We start from the raw sequence: 19,394 nt of genomic DNA, 5'->3' as shown, positions 1-19,394 counted from the left end.
TTGGAACCTGTTGTGTGTGACTGAGATTAACCTTGCAGCCATTGATTTACAGTTCACGATTGCTACTTTTCTCTTACTGTAGTAGATATAGTTGTCTTTTCTTGGCAGCAATCTCTGTAATTTCTCCTTTACTGTGTTGCTGAATAATGAGCTTAAAGGTTAGCATATTTAGAAAGGTTGGCCTTTGTTAACTTGCCTTTACAACTTTCTCATTTACAGGTGTTCCCTAACCTCACAAGTGGCTTCTATTGCTACCAGTCTAGATGTTGAATTTTCATCAATGCTGACTGCCATTTATTAAAATACTATATGGATTTGACTGTGGGTTTTTAAATTGTACTAATTGTACTCTATTAGACTGACTACCCTGCAGCAGTTCTTCCTACTTTATGCGAACAGAGACATTGATTAGCTATATTCAAAGCTAGGCAGCCTGTACTGAAATTGAGCATAATTCAGTGAAGTAATGTAGCAAATTGTAACTGGCCATCTTGTTGATCTTGTGCTCATAAGTGGAAAACCGTTGAGTTGTATGATTGAAGTGCACGGTATGTTGGAAATCACTTCTGTATGTATGTGAGAGGCTGAGTTAATGGCGCATCTGCCTAGAGCACACGCATGGCTGTTTTAAACTCTTTCATTCAGACACATGTTTACAACTAGGCAGTCATTCACAACCAGTGCATGTGGAATGAATAGAATGGTGCCACTGTTATCCAGGTTAATTAGGAATATTGAGCCTGATAATGCACCAAAAATTTGTCTATTAACGAGTTTATTAAGAAAATGAGGTAAAGATATTTTTTAGAATTTTATAATCAAGCAACAAAATAACTATTTCACCATATTACACATCCTTGCTGTAATAGAACTTGAGAAGCCTAACTCTTAATGTGCTTCCATTATACAACTGAGGTACTTTGTTACATATTTAAAATAAAAGCCACTGATTGATCTGGAGGTCAGAATTTACAAGCAAGTATAATTACATTTGAAATAAATCAGTTATTTATAACCCATAAGAAAAATACTGATAATGAAATATGTTAAGATTAATGCACACATATAAATATTGTTACAATTGCTGTGGGGAAACTGTAAACCAAATATAACGAACTTTACCAAACGAACCCACCAACCCCCCCAACCGAAATGAAAAAATTACCAACAAAATTTCACTTTTTGTAACTTTTACTTTAACACAAATTAAATATAAATTAATCCAACGTGAACTAAATATGAATTAACAGGCAAGTGATACTTCAAATAAAAGGTAAATTTCACTTTAAATAGCCGATTCAACAAAGATACGTCTTGCACAACCACAAGCACCTGCATCATTCCTCACAGACATGTTGTACCACATGCAGTTCCAAAGTTCTCTAGCTTGGCCTCCAGTACATAGGATCTCTCACTTTCCCACTCAATCGATTCAGCCCTCAAGCCATGTTCACCAGCAGCCATATCCTATCCAAGGCCCGTGGAGGCAGGCACATTCCTGCAGAACCTCCTTAGCTAGGTACACAACAGTCTTGATGGTACAGATTTCCCAGAGACTCCTTTATCCATCCCTTAACTAAAGCAGCAGGAGTAAAATTGTCCAATTCTCAATCAGTGCCCCTCCATCTTTGTCTTTGGCTCTCTGACCTGTTTATGTCTATTTTACCATTAACCCCCCCCCCCACCCCCGCCTGCACAGCGCTGCCACTCGTGTTTCACGCTGGGCGGGCCGTTATTGGCCCACCAGCATGAAATTGCCTGCCAGGCCCCACCGCGGGCGGCGGGCGGCTTCCCGATGGCCCCCACCGAGCCCACGTGCCAAGGACAAAATTCTGCCCCTAAGCACTTTTCAAACTTTTTAAAACTAATTACAGATGCCACAGACATTTTAAATATATTACAGACTTACTTTACTGCACAGCTTCCAGGTCAAAGTTCGTCACAAAATATCCTTATTCAAGTCTTGGCACACTCGTAACTAATATTGTTACTTGTAATTCTTTCACTTTTGTGACTGGTGATTTTATAATGTTTTTAATGCATAATCATTTTCCCTACACTAGATTTTTCATTTAAAAATATCAATGTTTCTTATATCTCTAACCATTTTGTTTCATTTAATTTATGCTATTCTATAATATCTACAGTTCTCTAACTTTGATTCTCCTTGACAGTAAGTTTCTTTACCTTTACTTGCTTTAGGTCTTTTTCCTTTTCCTTCTTAAAGCTATTTCTCAGCTGAAGAGGCAGGAACCCTTTGTGGCTTCTGCTCGCACTCCTAATTAACTAGTTACTAGGAAATGCTTGAGTATGCTTAAACAACTTTCTGATAGCAGGGAGAAGATCCCCAACTTACTGTGTTTAAGAGACTGCATGCTGCTATGCTATAGCAGCCAACCCTGCAAGCAAACCCTTTCCTAAAATATGTATGGATAACTCACCATGCCTGGAGAAGTAATTTTAAAATAAATAGGATCAGTGATTCTGCCAATTTTAATGTCGACCTTAAATTCACAGAAAGATCTGTCGTAATTGTAAATGTGGCCAAGAAGAACACGACGTCCTCACTGGTAACGAAGAAGACAAGAAAGTGGGCAAACTTTTTGAGGATACAAAATACTCGGGTCTTATTGCAAAATTTAAAACTGATGGAGTCCCTGTTTACAAGCGCAATATGGTGACGCTCACTAACCCAATAGCAGCTAAGAAGGATGTGTCCTTCAACACTGTTACATATGAGTGGGCTCCACCAGTTCAAAATCAAGCTTTGGTAAGTACACAACGATTGTGTGTGTAAACCCATCAGTTCTCAAAAGTACTATTGCAGATTAGTTTTGTTCTAAGCCTGCTTCTAAGTGAAAAGGAAATTTCAGACTTGTAAATTTTTTTTTTAGAATAATATTTAAATTGTTCATCTTCGGTTTACTGTTTATTAACTGTAACGAGAGTTTTTTTTTCAGTACTACAGTGATGACCATACCAATAATTATATATATCTCAGGAAAAATTGAATAAAAATTTATTCAAAGAAATCTACGCATCTAGCTATATTGGCAGACCACGATAATGTCCCTTTAACTTTTCCAAGGAAGCCTGTATGGTTTGGCTTTTTGCCATTCCAGAAGTACTTACATCGCAACAGCTGCAGATTTATCTTGTTGTTTTATCTAGAGCTGGAAAATTATCATCTTATAAAAATGCTTATGAAAGGTTGAACTGCAGTCAGTCCAAGGAAGGTGACCATTTGGAAAACTACTTTGATTTATCCTTGGACAGCGATGTTAGATGCTTTGTGTATTTCCTCAGAGGCAAATAAGGGAAAGACTTATCTTGCCTGAGTCACAAACTTGGAAGGCTGTAATAATCCAACTAATTTCTTCCTTTGAAGGCTGTGCGGTACATGGAACTGCTACCAAAGGAGAAGCAGCCAGTGGCTGGTTCAGAGGGAGCTCAGTATCGAAAGAAGCAGTTGGCTAAGCAGTTGCCTGCACATGATCAGGACCCTTCGAAGTGCCATGAGTTGTCTGTTAATGAGGTGAAACAGATGGAGCAGTTTGTGAAGAAGTACAAGAATGAGGCTCTTGGTGTTGGTGACATCAAACTCCCAGATGAGTTGGAAGCACAGTCTAAAGATCAAAGCAAAAGTGATATTGGTGAAAGAAGTAAAACAGCTGCTGTTGGATCTGTAGCTGGACAACCAGCTAAAAAATATGTAAGTATTAAAGCTATGTTGGTAAGGTGGAATTTAGCTTTAATAAAAATTACCTTTCCAGACGCTCGACATTTTAAAGCTGCAGATTTCGAAACAAATTGCACTTTTAAATTTGTAATTCTTGGGTGGCATCACTAATTCCTGATTAGTTGGCTAGAATTAATAACTCGAGTGAATGTCTGTGCTTTAGTAGACAATGAGCCTGGACTATTTTTATCTTAACTGCAATAATGTAAATTTTCTGAATGGATATAACTCAAAACATTTTGAAAATATTAACATTCATACATGGTGCATTGCAATTTTAAGTGACTCATGTTCTATCAATTAATGTAAATTGATCTGCTCTAATATTTTCCACATACTGGTTTGTAAATAATTTGCTTTTGGTTTTTAGAGGTGGTTGTTTTTTGTCAGAGGAATGACAAAAAGGCCTAGCTCGAAGCAGATTAGTTTATTTTGACTTCTTATTTTTCTTCCATTCAGCATTGCTTTAGTAATGCACATTTATGAGTATTATGCCTGCAGCCTAAGACAAAAATATACTTTGATTCTCCCCAAAAGTGTGAAAAAACATCTTTAGAATTACCACCTTGACTTTTTTTTTTAAACGTGTGTGATGAAATGAGCATGTGTTTACTATAGAGCAGTACTCTTGTCTCAAGGAGGCATTATAACTTGAGAGCAAATCTTGAGTTTATTTACCTTCATCTCAACCTGGGGATGAGACTGATGGCTGGCAATCTTCCAGCCACAGTGACTGTTCATCAAGATGGTCCATTCACTTGGTATCTGATGATATCCTAACAAAAGCTTTAACAAATGTCATGTAACCACTTACCAGTTTTCCTTCCTATTCGCGACGCTAAATTACAAACTTTGCATCCATCATGTAATTGACTTTGACATCTGTTGAGAAAGAAATAACAAAATACTAGTGACATGACCAGATGAGCATTTTGAATCTTGGGACTGAAAAGGTTAATTCTTGTGGCACTGTTTGGTAGCTGTATATTTAAATTGGTGTCTCTTCTACTTTTATTCAGCTACAAATTTGAAATGTAAGTGGTGCCTTTGTGATAATCAGTGCTCTTAAAGTAATTTATTGTTCGTTAATGTTCTGGGGTGGTCTGAGGATATGGTATGGCAATACATAAATGTGAGTTCTCAATCAATTTGTTCGTGTTCTCTCTCTCTCTCTCTCTCTCTCTCTCCAGTCAAGCTGACTTTGTTTTGTGTAAAATAATGCATTTTACTCTGTAAACAATGATGACTCTAGAAAACTGGACATGTTACTCTACTGCTCTCTCTCTCTCTCTCTCACCCCTCCACCCCCAACATACTTCACTAGGAGAAGAATAACCCTTCAGCACAAGAAGGAAAGTTGTCACTAACTTGCAAGTGGGGTGGGGGGAACTTAGATGCACATAAATACAGCACACACATTGGCCACCCATTGAGGGGTGTCATGTTGGGTAGTCATTAACATGGAACCTAAGTAACACCACTTATTTGAGTTTTAATCTTTGCAAATAATTATGGCTAAAACCTTTTGAATGGTTTTATTTGTTGTGCTGATGACATTGGGAATACTGGCTTGAAGGTGCAGAAAGAGGTTAAGGGAGTTGAACAACATTCTACATAGATTGGGACATTAGTTGTGGGATGGTGTAATCAAGTGGGCAATTGAGGGGCGACTTCTGAAAAGGAGAGAATTACAGACCTTGGGGAGAAATCGGGGAGGGTGGCAGCAGGATCAGAGTCTGGAATATCACAGGGTGTGGGGGTGAATTTGGGAGGGAGATCAGGCGTTGTAGCCTAGGGAGAGAAAGATCAGGGTCCAGACCTCGGTTATAATGGAGCAGTTGCAGCTTCAGAGCCTGCAGGCAAATGCTAATGAAGCATCAGGCTGCCATAGCATCTGAAGCGGCTCCTGATAAGGGGTTCTGGGTCAGGTCTGAAGCAACATGGGATGCGGGGAGGGGGAGGCTAATTGGGGCCTGGGTCAGTGATCAGTGATGATCTGGAGGGGTGAAGATATGTTCATGTAAGTTGCTTGCTGTCTTTGTTGCAGGCGATCCCTAGTCTTGGTTTCTCTGTATGCCACCAGATGGTGCCATCTACCTCCAAGGCAAAACCCTCTTGTAGAAGAACTTCAATCGGGTGCTAGACCCCTTATTTAATTTTCAAAGGGCCTGTCGCCTGCTTCATGCGTGACTGAAGGACACCTCTTGTGTGCCCTTACCCAATATGGCAAGCAGTGACTTTCAGTCAGATGTGTACACTTCCTGCCCACAATTGCGGGCACTTAATAGGCTACTTAGTGCCTGAAAAACTGATGCAGTGTATCCCAACCCCTAGGCCTTAATCTCTCACCCCTCAAGCTCTTTTATGTTTGTTCTAACTCGAACTTAACAGCTTTGAAATGTAAGATGTGAGGGTAAAGGGTATCTTCCAAACTTTTTCTTTAGGATTCTTTTATAAAGTTGCTGTTGTGAAAGAAGAATTGAGTCAGTAAATTGGTTTTGGTTATGTCTCCTTTTTTCATTCATTCATTGGATGTGGGCGTCATTGGCTAGGCCAGCATTTATTGCCCCTCCCCAATTACCCTTGAGAAGGTGGTGGTGAGCTGCCTTCTTGAACCACTGCAGTTCATGTGGTGCAGGTGTGCCCACAGGGCTGTTAGGGAGGGAGATCCAGGATTTTGACCCAGCAACAGTGAAGGATCAGCGATATATTTCCAACCCAGAATGCAGGAACAGTAAAAATTAGGAAATAAGATTACTGGTCCAAACTCATTTTTCCTTCTGGGAAGTCAGGATGGTGAGTGGCTTGGAGGGGAACTCCCAGGTGGTGGTGTTCCCATGTGTCTGCTGCCCTTGTCCTTCTAGATGGGAGTAGTCGTGGGTTTGGAAGGTGCTTTCCAAGGAGGCTTGGTGAGTTCCTGCAGTGCATCTGGTAGATGGTACACACTCCTGCTCTTGTGTGTCAGTGATGGAGGGAGTGAATGTTTATGGATGGGGTGCCAATCAAGTCAGCTGCTTTGTCCTGGACAGTGTCAAGCTTCTTGAGTGTTGTTGGAGCTGCACTCATCCAGGCAAGTGGAGAGTATTCCATCACACTCCTGACTTGTGCCTTGTACGGGTGGACAGGCTTTGGGGAGTCAGGAGGTGAGTTACCCGCCATAGGATTGCTAGCCTATAATTATAGTTGATAGTTGTAAAATCAGATTCAAAGCAAACTAGAGTAGATTCAGTAGCATCAATGTTCTATTTATGTACAATACTGTAAATTAAAAAAATTCCACTGCCTTTTTCACATGCAAACAAAAAATGGGATTGAATGAGGCCGGCACTTCTCGTTCATGTTCATTAGCTCTCAAACATAATTTGTTTTGAGAGGTTTTGTGAATTAAATGTTGTGGGCTTTCCCCCACTGAGCACTGATTGAATAACTGAAATGGGCCACCTTGTGACCAGTATTTCGCCTGGTGCCATGAAAACACATCCATGGTTGAGCAAAATGCTTCAGATTTGGGAAATACAGCAATATTTCTTCAGTTATTTTTTTTTTGGTGGGGGGGGGGGGAAAGGAAGAGAGAGAGAAAAAGTCTCAGCTCTGAGTTGATTTCTCGCTTGCTTTTGCCGTTTAGTTGCAGCGGTAACGATTGACCTCTTTCCCCTGTCACTGCTTCAGCGGTGACAAGTTTTCCCCATGTGCCTAGGCAGAAAAAAAGCATTCGAGGCGGCCAAGATGGGGTCATGAGCTGAAACGCCGGTTCAATCCGATGACGTCTTGATAAAGGAGTTAAAAACCAGTGTTAGGAACAACTTCCCGCCAGATCATTAAAGATCCAGCAATTAAATTACCTGTTAGTGCTCATTAAAGCAGCTGCATGGCACTTTGGTGGATAGTGCTTCAAATAATGACCTCTCCGAATGGCAACCAGCTGAGCAGGAGTAAAAGCATTGCTGAGGATTGCCAGCGCTATTTAAAGCTGAGCTCTCTCGGGTCACTAGCTGTTTGAGTTAGACTGCATTTGAAGAGGATTTTTGAGACGCATCAAGAGACTTTCTGAAACACCCTTTTTTTTTGTCAAGATTTCTTAAACATTCTATTTCCCAGAAATTCTCTGAGGACTTCACCTGAAGAGGATGAGTGTTGTGCTACTATACCTTATCAGAGATCCCATAGGAGTCACCAGGAGAAAGGGAGTGCTTGCTCATGGGCACCTTACTAGGGGTCCCACTAGTTCTGGAGGAGGCGATGAGGCCAGGCCAGAGCAGCACTAGCTGCTGCAAGAGAGAGAGAGAGAGGGACAGGAGGGGTCAGTGGGATCCTCTTTTTTTTTTCCCCCCCACCGACCCCGCCCCCTCCCCCGGCCCGTCACCCCTGCCCCACCAGGATCTCGAATACCATGTCCAAGACCTCTGCACCCTCTCCCTCAGTCCCTGAGACATCCCGAAACATTCTGTTTAGTGTCAGCCATCTTCACTGGAAGTGAGTGTGAGAAAGCTATATGTACAGTTCCATGAAAATTGTTTCTAAACAGTGCTTGGGTAGTAAACCTACAGGTATTTTTTTATTGCCTCCCAGAAGATTTAAAATTATGGTAATCAACAGTTAGCTTCAGAACTGTTAGCTAAAACCAGACTTTCAAACAGGTGTCTTATTAGCACAGCATCCACTTAGTGTCTGCTTTTACCCGTGGGCCTGAATTTAACCTTTGGCGGGAGCGGTCAGGAAATGGACCGCTGACCGCGATCGGACCCTGACCGAGATTTTACGTTGGCTGGCCAATTAATAGCTGCTGGGGTGGGGGCGGGAAGAGGCCGGGCGATGATATCACGGCGGGCGCGGGTGAGCGCTGCGAGAGAGCTCCCTGAGGGCAGACAGCTGCCTCCGGGAGCTGCAGACCTGAAACTCATCAAATAAAGGATTAAAAAGCTGATCAAAGAACGTCCATGCATCACAATCAATCACCTGCAAATATAGCTGATAAAAATGCTGCCCACAGATATTTATTTTTATTTTATTGCATAACGGAAATTTCATCCCGCCCTTGGATGAGGTTTGATATAAAATGCAAAGTCCACCAGGCTTATTCGCCCGTCCGCCAACTGTAAGGTTGGACGGGCCATGAGAAACCTGAGACAATTATGCCGTTAATGGGCTTCATTGCCCTGTTAATTGTCGGCAGGAGTACTTCCGACTTTTGCGCGCACTCGCCGAGCGAAATATCACGTGAGTGTGCGATGATGTCGGGATGCTCGCCCAATACCTTCTCACGTGATTTTACACCCGAACGCGGGACATATAATTCAACTACTAGATGTCTCTTCCAAAGTGCCACACTACGGAATAATCAGAATTTACCATATTGCCACACTCCGTTATCTGGCATTTCGGACATTCCAGTAACATTTTTAATAAAATGCAGCAATGTCTTGACTATTCATGAAGCTGATGGGCATAAAATTCTACTTCAAACCTGGTATTAATTTAATGAAATTGGTGGCGCTATTCACATATCCAACAGCAAGATCAATGGTTACACTTCACCTACTATGATAGAAGATTAAAGAAAAATCAAAGAAAGCTTTGACAAAATTTTCCACTCGGAATCTTTGCATCTTTTCAGACTTCTCGCAACGTTTTATGAAGTTTTCTAATGACATTTTTGACCTTTCAAATTCTACACAAGATGCAGGAAGCCTTCCCCAGTAAGTTAGGGGAAAACAATGGGGTGAATTTTACAGGGGTTTGGGGGGGGGGGTTGGCATATTCCTTGTTTCCCCCCCACCCTAGTTGAAAAGTCAGTCAGCACCGTGCAACTTTAAATCTGGCTACCCCGCAGTGATAATAGGCTGGGAGCGGCCTTCATGAATTAAGACTGGGACTTCTGCCCCTCAGGGACCAGAGGTCCCGCCTTCGAGACCTGCCAGCCAATCAGATTGGCCGGCAGCTGTGTAGCCCCCCCATGTAAGCCCAGGCATTTTGGTCGAGTACATTTTTGTGACCGTGGTGAGGAGAGTTGCGGGGAGGGTTCTGAGGGCAGCAGGGGAGCCACATAGGAGTGATACAATTGGGGTAAGGGGGGGAACCCAAAGAACACAGGGTAACACCCCCCCCCCCCCCCTCCCCCCAACCCTTTCCTGCCCGCCTTTATTCCATCAGTGAAACCTGCTGGGCTACTTAACTTTCCCCTGCAGCCACATGTATTATTGCGAAGGAGGCGACATAAGGTCCTTAAGTGGCCATTAATTGGCCTAAGGGTGGGGGTGGGGTGGGGGGCTGCTGCCTGACACCTTACCTGCCCCCTGCTTAATATAGGGAACAGGCCAGGGATGGGCGGGAAGGCAGTGAGCTGGCCAGTCGGTATATTTTACGTGTCCCCGCCCCGCCCCCAGCCTTCAAGTACACCCGCAGACGGCTGTAAAATTCACCTCACTGTTTCTCGTGCAATGATGACCCTGTAGCCTTTTGGAAAAGACAAAAATAGAAACCTGTATGAGTTGTGCTCATTTTACCCAGTGAAAATTAGGTGTGAACCATATGAATTTGGCAGTGGAACAGCCTGTGCTCAATCTACTTAAGCATAGTTCCCACTGCTAAATATGGTGGGTGGGGCGGAGCTTTTTATTAGACTCCCTGAGCAGATGCTTATATAAGCGGTTAGATGCCTTAAGGTGCCTGACTCCGTTTAAAATTTGTTGGCAGTGAAATGTGCAGATATCGAGCCTGCGCGCTCAAGAGTCTTCAACATCCCCCCCATGCCAACCAATGAGCAAGGATAAAAAAAAATGATGGAAAGCCTGTGGAGCTGGGAGTCGCAGTTGCTAAAAAGGCCAACTGAGCCAAAGAAACTGCCTCAAAATCTTGGCAACATTATGGCAAAAAATTCTGATGGGGAAAAAGCATTATCTGTATCGTGCACTATGTCCCAGAAACGTGCCAGAATATTTTTTTCACACAATGAGTTACTGTGAAGTGTAGCCACTGCTGAACGCGGATGCCATTTTGTAAAACGTTTCCTAAATAGCAATGAGGTAACGAAACAGAGAACCTGTTTTTGTCGGTGGAACTGGAAGGAATTTTGATCAGGGTACATAGTGAAGTGCCAGCTCTTCCTTCAAACGGTACCGTTTCTAGACTTGAAAAGGAAAGAAAACAACAAAATTAAGTTGGACCATTCAGGGTGTTTTCCCTCAAGAGGTAACAAGACAAAATGGACATTTGCAGACCAATGCAATTTGTGATTGTTTGTCCTAAAGGGAGAATTTCTCCCTTGCCAAATAAGAAGTATGTAGCAAAATACAATGGGGAAGAAATTTGTTGATATCGTTTTTAGCAGTGCTACGCAGACTGTGTTGATTCCCGAGGGGCAGGCAGTACGCAGACTGTTACCTGTGCGCTGTTTCTCAATGAAGCAGCACGACTCGAATGAATTTCTCCCACTACATTATTTCCCACGTATAGTGAGGGGGAATTTTGACCTTTTTTGCGGTAGTATAAAACGTGTGATGGCAAGCCAACAGCCTGCTTTACAGCTCTCTCAATCCTGACTTCCAATAGAAATAAAAATCGGCAGAGATGTAAAATGAGCTGCCAAGTCGCTATCATCTGTTTTACTCTGTCGTGCAAAGTCACACTTGTCCCCATTGAGTTATGAAGCTAAGTTGAGGATAAGAAGGTGCAGATCTCCATTTAAAAATAAAATATGGATAAGCTGATGAACAAAGTGGGTGAATTTTATTTTGAATTGATCAATTTTGACAAGTTAGGGCTCAAATGTTTTGTAATTGACTCTGTTTCCTCCAGCAATAAACATTTAACTCCATGAAATTGCTTTTGAATGTGGTTTTCCAAGTGTGGCTTAAATCTTCTATTTTCCAAATATTTAATAAAAACCTGAAAGATCCACCCATATTGAATTCGCAAGATTACACTTGGCAGGAAGGGGAGAGCGGAGAAGGAATAAAGGAAACAAATTCCTCCATGTCCTTGTATTTAAATTCTTTCTGAACTATGACCTTATTAGGAGGGAAAGAATAGCGAGCAAGAAATAATGTGTTTTAAAAGTTAAACCTAATTAAAAGACTTCCAAAATAAACAGAATCCAGCAGCTAATGAGGTAAAATATTTATCGATTATGCAATTAACTTAGTACCTTCCATTCCCTAGTCCTGTCGGCTGAACAAAAGCACCTGGATTTATGATTTGGAATTCAGTATTTTTTGTTTATTTATCCAGTTAGATCATCTACACACAGACGTACAGAAACTCTTAAGAGTTCTGTGTTGGTTTGAATCCAATGAAGCATTTTTGAGTTGTTGAAGCACCCAGGAGTGTTGCCAGATACATAAACTGTTCTCTACATGCCCATTTTTAGCCTGAAATACTATTTGTGTCATGACGATTGTGTAATACGGTCAGTTAACTCTGTAAAATGTGAGGCGGAGAAAACCCAACACAACTAAAAACTGATTCTCATGTTGATCTGTTAAAAATTTTAAAAGCTTTCAAACATTAAGTTGAATGACAGAAGACTTGAAATGCTTTTGATAAAGGGTTGGGGGTGGGGTTTGTCATTTGTGTAGCTAGAAAGGAATAACTTGCATTATGTAGAGCCCTTCATGACTTGAGAACATCCCAAAGCACTTTCAGCCATTGAAGTAATTTTATAGTGAGGGCTGGATTTTCGCAGTCAGGAAGACTCTTTGGACCTTTTAAAAAATGGTGGGTGGAACCTGGATGCAGAAGTCCCGCCCCATTTCTGACGGCAGGGGGAAGGGTGTGACTCTCACAGGAGGGCAACCCAAACTCAGCCCGGCCATTTGAACTTAGTGCTGAGTTCAAACAGGCCCCATTTTGGCTGCTCCAAGTTTTGGCCTTAAACTGCAGTTACGAGCTTATGCAGAGGCATAACATCCACAGTTGAAGGATGAATAGGGTCTGTTTAAGCGTCATGACCTAAAGGTATTTTTTTTTAATTCCCTGCTCTTTCAACCTGAAAAAAAACAGGCTGAAGCTGTCAGTCAGAGTTTTAAAAAAAAATCTGCTGGACTGTTTGGATTGACAGGCCATTTGATGTAGGTAAGAAAAGAAATAATAGACGCCTTTGTTGACATTTCCTAAGGGCTGTTATTATGTCGTTATGAATACTCAGCTGAGTTTCGAAAGCTACGGTTAGCTCAGCGGAGGGTTCTGAGTTCACAGTTTGATTTACAGTTTAAAGAGGATATTAAAGGATTAGCTGTCTTTGATATGGGGTCTAAATGGAAGTTTGTTTGTTCTTATAAGACATTAACCTTTTGAGGAAATTTAAAAGCTTTGCATGGGTTTCATGAATGGCCCCTTTCTACATCCCGCACCCCTGATCCCAAGGCCTGCCCTCCAAGATGGTCCCTAACCCTTCCACACCCGGGCCTCACCTCCCTTACCTGCCATAAACTGCCCCCCTAATCTGATCCTGGACTCTGGGATTTACAACAAAAACAAAAATACCTGGAAAAACTCAGCAGGTCTGACAGCATCTGGGGAGAGGAACACAGTTAACGTTTCGAGTCCGAATGACTCTTCATCAGAACTAAGAAATATAGAAATGAGGTGGAATATAAGCTGGTTGAAGGGGGGCGGGACAGGTAGAGCTGGATAGAGGGCCAGTGATAGGTGGAGGCAAAGAAGAGATTGCCAAAGATGTCATAGAGAAAAGGACAAAGGGGTGTTGATGGTGGTAATATTAGCTGAGGAATGTGCTAATGATGACATTAAGGGTAGCAAGTAGGACAAGCAAGATAACCCTAGTAGGGGTGGGGTGGGGGGAAGGGATCGAAATAATAGGCTGAAAGGTAGAGATAAAACAATGGATGGAAATGCAGGGTGCAGTCCCAATCCTGGCCATTGCTGCCACTGGCGCTGCTGGGAATACAGAGACACTGGGCAACCTGTTTTAACTCCATTCTAAAGAAATCTACTCTTCCCAGTGCGGAGCAGAAGTCCTTTCTTCAGCCAATTCATGTTCCTTGGGACTGCTGTGATCCATGGGGTGCTTTCTCCGCCGACTATCCAGGTGGTGTGGCAGAGCGGGTTGGGAACACTCGCCCGCCCCATGAAAAAAAAAAATCTTGCCCTTGATAAGAGGTTGAAGGAGGGAATTGTTAAATGTTTATCAAGGGTATTTATAACCTTTCTTTGCATTTTACGTATAAAAATGTGCTTTTCTGTTGGACTCAACATAGTTTCCTATTCAGCAATGGACAGATATGTCATAAGATAAATGTCACTAATAGTTATAAATAGATGGGAATTTAAAGGATCAGAAATAAAACTGGAAAAATAGACTGGCACAACACTGAAGCGTTTGTCCTTCCCTGTACAACGACAGTGTTCTAACCTCCCACTACCATATCAACCTGACAAATTTACTTCAGCTTCAGGGCGTGCTCACTCAAATATTGGATGATGATTTTAACCTAAAATGTATGAAAATATTTCATTTGCATCAATTGATTAGATCAACCAGAAATGTAAATAAAACCAAGCGATTGCTGAAACTAATAATAATTTGGGTTGCCAAGCTTTTTCCCTTGTTCTGCATCCACCATCCATATGTACTCGCACTCTCGCATTTTCTTTCTCTCATATCTTTGATCAGAGTTGATAAACTTTGGTATGATATTCATTTAAAGCTATGTTCTGCATGAAAGTTTAGAAGGGAATGACCAGCATTGTGGATTCCCTAAGTCCTTCCATGGTGACCATCATTGACACCTCTGGAGGATTCTTCCTCCTCCTTCACCTTTACCTTCAGTGCGCATGTTGGATAGAATTCTATCCTGGATAGGATTCAGTTCTTCTCTTAGCCAGCTGTCCACAAGGCCTTCTAGGTCCCATTGCTTGGAGTGTAGAGGCCTAATAAAACTACACAATCACCATTTACACCTTCCACTTGTTCAGAAACTAGCCCCACCATTTTCAGCTGTGATGCAATTGGTAGCACACTCACCTCAGTCACAAGGTTCCACAGTCAAAACCCACTCAAGGACTTGAACACAAACATCAATGCTGATACTGCACTACTGATGGAGTGCTACACTGTCAGAGCTGCCATCTTCTGGATGAGGTGTTAAACCAAGGCCCCATCTGTCCCCTCGGGTGGGCCACCTTTCTTTATCACAGAACATCCTGTTATCATCAGATGAATCGTGTATTGTTTGCATTTACATTGGCTGTCCCATCAAATGAGGCTTCTTGGGTGGTTAAAAAATCCTATGGTACTATTTCAAAGAAGAGCTTTGGTTATCCCTGGTGTCATGGTCAATATTTATCCCTCAAACAACCTCTCAAAAACAAATTATCTGGTCACTATCACATTGACGTTTGTTGGAACTTGCAGTGCAAGTTGGCTTGCCACATTTCTTACAACAGCGACTACACTTCCAAAGTACATGGCTGTAAAGCATTTTGAGATGCCAAGTGGTTGTGAAAGATGCTGTGTAAATGTATGTCTGTCTGTCTCTTTCCTTGACATCAGTAGACAGTAGGCAGGAAGTAAGTGCTAACTAATATGGCACCTTTTGAATAGCTGATGCTCAGCTCTCGCCAACTGTGGTTATAGTCAGCCTTTCAGTAACATTTGTGTAAGCATTAAGATTTGAAGGAAACAATTGGCACCAGAATTCTGATGAAAACTGAAAATATATAAGTCCCAAATGCATACAGTGAAATCTTTAGTTATATGTTTCTGAAAGTAAAATATTTACAGTAATTTTCCTTGGTATACTTCAATACGCTGGTATTCAGTGAATCCATGGCTTTGTATGAGATTATAAAATTCACATGAAAGTTTTGTAGAATTATGTAGAGGTATTTCACTAGTGTTCTTAGTATCTGACTAATCTACAGTGGAGGCAAAACTGAAGGCTGTATCACAACACAACAAACAGGAGTGCAAATAGAACATTTAATGGAAAGATACACCCTTAATGAAGGCAAATAATTAAAAGGATTTTGTGTTTCTTCCCTATTCGCAGGCGAAAATAGAATTGTAAAGAAAAATGTATTTTAAGAACCAAATATACCTTATCTCTCAATATTCTTGCAAATTTATGTGGTATAGTCCTTACCTGTTGCCAATCCAATAGCACCTTCATCATTACACTCTGTCTGTACACCAGACACTATGGGTGGAATTTTTCCAGATTTGCAGTGTGTGCGGTAGTGTGTGGGTAAAACGATGTTTTATCTGCCGGCCACGATGGTGGGTTTTCACGCTGTATCACCCCAATCCCGCCACATTATTTATGCACTCTCAGGAAACACGCCATTTCCATGGTGAACGGGATCTCATTCACCCGCCCGCCATCACCCCGTCGCTGCATCACGCCGGGCATCATGTTTAAAGTCCAGCCACAAGCACACATCTCAGTGCTTCCAGACCACCTCTGCTGCACGGAAGACATGGCCCTGAAACTGAAGAAGACTGCGGCCCCCAGGTTCAGCAACACGTCCCTCGAGTGCCTTTTAGATGCGGTGGAGCCCGCTGGGATGTCCTCTACTCTGCTCTGGCCGCAGGATGGGCAGCAACAGCACGAACTCAGCTTGGGAGGTGGTGGTAGCGATGGTCAGTGTCAACGCCCTTCAAAACAGGACAGTCACCCGGTTCCACAAGAGGATGAATGGTCTCTTCCGTTCCACCAGGGTAAGTCACTCTTCTCATCACTTTCAACTCTCACACTCACAAACCCATCACATATCCACAGTGATCTCACTCACTGCCAGTTCAAGGGACATCACCATTCACACACTCACACTCGCCGTCATTGTACTCAACCCGTCTATGTGACCACTCACCACCCAAACAGACCAGGCATACTTATCATCAGGCCTGGCAGGCATCCTACTTACATGTTCTCCATTTCTATTCATGTAGGACAAGCTGGCACACAACAAGAGGGAGAGGTTGCAGACTGATGGCAAAATGCCCGAAATCAAGGCCCTCATGGACTTTGGAAACAGAGCCAACCAGCTGGCCAGCGAGGATCTGGACCGTTCTTTTGCTGATGGTGAGGTCGGCGGTGCTGAACCAAGTGAGGATCCAGCAGTGCAACATGCATCGGACAACCATACTGAGAGTGATGTGTCCTCTTTCACAGGCCACTGCCATGCACTAATTATCTCCACTTGCTTCTGCAGGTACATCTGGGAAACAGCTGAGGAATGTCCAGGACCCAGGGCCTTCAATCAAACCCCAAAGAAACCTCTGAAGAGGAATCTGAAGGCACCCTACTTGAAGACCTGTCACAGCGCTCACCCACACCCTCCACCAGCGCAGAGACACACACCTCAGTGGGACCTAGCTTTAGAATAACCTCGGGATCGCAATCTGATTGCACCATCCTATCCACAGCAGGTGGCGGCATGGAATTCCCAGGTTTCCGGCACTCAGAAGATTGTCGGAAGCCAGAATGCTGCTGAGTCAGAGTCAGATGATGAGCCTCTGGACTCGGTCATGTCACAGTTGCTGGAGCTGCAAAGGCAAGCTCGGGAACATCAGGAAGGGATGTCCGCTGCACTCCTCCGATTGCAAGGCACGATGGGGGATTCTGTCCGCCTTCACTCTGAGGCGATAGCGCCGGCATTGCAACGCACTGAGATCAACACTGGTAGGATGGCGACCGCCATGGAGACCTCGGTCAGAGTCTTTGCTCCTGCACTGCTGCGCGGGCTGAGCTCCATCGCTGATGCCATAGTGGCCTCCAAAAGTGTGGATGCAAAAGGGGTGCCAGGCAGCTCAATCTCACCCCTGCTCCTCAAGGTGTCAGCCTGGGGCCCCCGGGCATCCATTGGGAGGAGAATCAGCAGGTGCGCTACGGGCCCATCCATCGAGGTGACTCCAGGAGTGTCCAGCCAATCTGACTGCCCTCTTCCTGTGACTTCAGTAGCTCCAGCTCCACAGGCCGAGGTGGGTGGCACTGCCACACAGCGGGGCCCTCCAAGTCTCGGCCCTCCAGAGAACACCTGCCAAGATCATCGCAGACAGGGCGTCGCAGTCAGCAGGCTGCCTCCACCTCCACTGTGGATGTCCAGGCAGCACCAAAACATAGCGGCAGGGTTAGAAAAGTTAAGGACAATTAACTCTTTTGCAGTCAACCAAATAAACTAAAGTAACAAAACGAGGGACAAAATAAACACAGCCCCTATCTGAGGCTGACTGCAAAACCCAAGACAAAATTTAAAGGAAACTTACAAACATCAAATGAAAATGTGATTAAAGGGGTTGATAAAACACCCCAGTCCCAGTGGTTCCCACCAGGCATGGAAGGCCTCGATGGTGCCGGCAGACACCGTGTGCTCCCTCTCCAGGGACACCCGGCTGCAAACGTAGCCGCGGAAGAGGGGCAGACAGTTGGGTGGGACTCCCCCCTCGATCACCTGCTGCCTGGACCTGTTAATGGCCAACTTGGCCAAGCCCAGGAGCAGGTTCACAAGGAGGTCCTCCTCCCTCCTGGCCCCACCTCCGCACCGGGTGCCCAAGGACAATTAGTTGCACAGCCTGAGCATTGGTATTAATCGCTTTTACATACTGTTCACTATTGTCAATAAACTCTCAAGAATGTCTCACTGCCTATGGCTCCTTGACCTGATTAGCAGTATTCTTGTCACTCAGATGTGAAACCTTTCTGCACAAGATAAAGGCAGGTGTCTCAGTCCCGGGCCTCTTCCCTGTGCTCAGACATTCTCAGAGTCCATGTGAAGATCTATGGAGTGTCCTCAATGCACGTCATCATCATCCTCCTGCAATCAAGCCACTAATAGGGCCTCCACTGTGTCTCCGTGACAGGAGCCTTATCACAGAGGGCACGTGCGCTGCCATAAGCCAGACTGGAGTCAACGTTCACAGATGTGATGTGAGGATCTATGGAGACACCTCACTGCATGTTGTCATCATCCTCCACAAACTAGCAGCTATGAGGGCCTCCCGAGCACACCTGTCTCGTCTAGCCAGTGCGAGGGCATCATCGTCGCTACCGAGGACCTCCCCAGCCTCATTCCCATCGAAGTCCTCCTCATAGGAGGAGACCTGCAGCTCTTCCATCTCCTCCTCAGCCAGCTCCTCTCCCCATTGTGGCGCTAGGTTGTAAAGGGCGCAGCAGGCAACCACGATGCGTGACACCCTCTGCAGACTGTATTGCAGGGCTCCACCAGATCAGTCCAGGCAATAGAACCGCATCTTCAGCATCCCGATGGTCTGCTCCACCTGGCTGCAAGCTGCAGTATGAGCCTCATTATAGAGTCGCTCTGCTGCAGCCTGAGGCTGCTGCATGGGTGTCATCAGCCACGGCCTCTGCGGGTAGCTCTTGTCCCTGAGGAACCATCCCTGCAGCTTCTGTGAACCCTGGAAGACGTCAGGGATCTGTGACCAATTGAGGATGAAGGTGTTGTGCCCACTCCCTACAAACCATGCACACACCTGCAGGATGCATTTCTGGTGGTTGCACACACACCAGCTGCACCTTCAGTGAATAGAAGCTCTTACAGGTGAAGTAGTTCACCGTGTATTGTGACAGAGATCTGAGCGCCACATGAGTGCAGTCAATCGCACCCTGCACCCGTGGGGAAACCCGAGATCTGTGTGAATCCAATCGCTGTTGCATCCTGGCTGTCCTGGTCCCAGGCG

At 44.0% G+C, this 19,394-nt stretch overlaps 1 protein-coding gene and 1 long non-coding RNA gene across 2 annotated transcripts in view; one reads left to right on the top strand and one right to left on the bottom strand.

Annotated features, from left to right (window-relative positions):
• Positions 1-10,846, bottom strand: part of LOC144696587 (uncharacterized) — a 31,797-nt gene extending 20,951 nt beyond the window's left edge. The window contains exons 1-2 of the long non-coding RNA XR_013580206.1: positions 10,779-10,846; positions 4,554-4,621 (exon numbers count right to left, since the gene is read on the bottom strand). This is a non-coding gene — a long non-coding RNA (uncharacterized LOC144696587). The remainder of the gene's footprint in view (positions 1-4,553; positions 4,622-10,778) is intronic.
• Positions 1-19,394, top strand: part of tes (testis derived transcript (3 LIM domains)) — a 56,985-nt gene that overhangs the window by 21,915 nt on the left and 15,676 nt on the right. The window contains exons 3-4 of the mRNA XM_078568045.1: positions 2,518-2,770; positions 3,389-3,712. Coding sequence (XP_078424171.1) covers positions 2,518-2,770; positions 3,389-3,712 — 577 coding nt within the window. The remainder of the gene's footprint in view (positions 1-2,517; positions 2,771-3,388; positions 3,713-19,394) is intronic.

Source organism: Cetorhinus maximus, chromosome 22, assembly GCF_964194155.1.
Source record: "Cetorhinus maximus chromosome 22, sCetMax3.hap1.1, whole genome shotgun sequence".
Classification (NCBI taxonomy): domain Eukaryota; kingdom Metazoa; phylum Chordata; class Chondrichthyes; order Lamniformes; family Cetorhinidae; genus Cetorhinus; species Cetorhinus maximus.
Note: the sequence above shows the minus strand (reverse complement) of the source record. Positions and strands in the feature narration are given on the sequence as shown.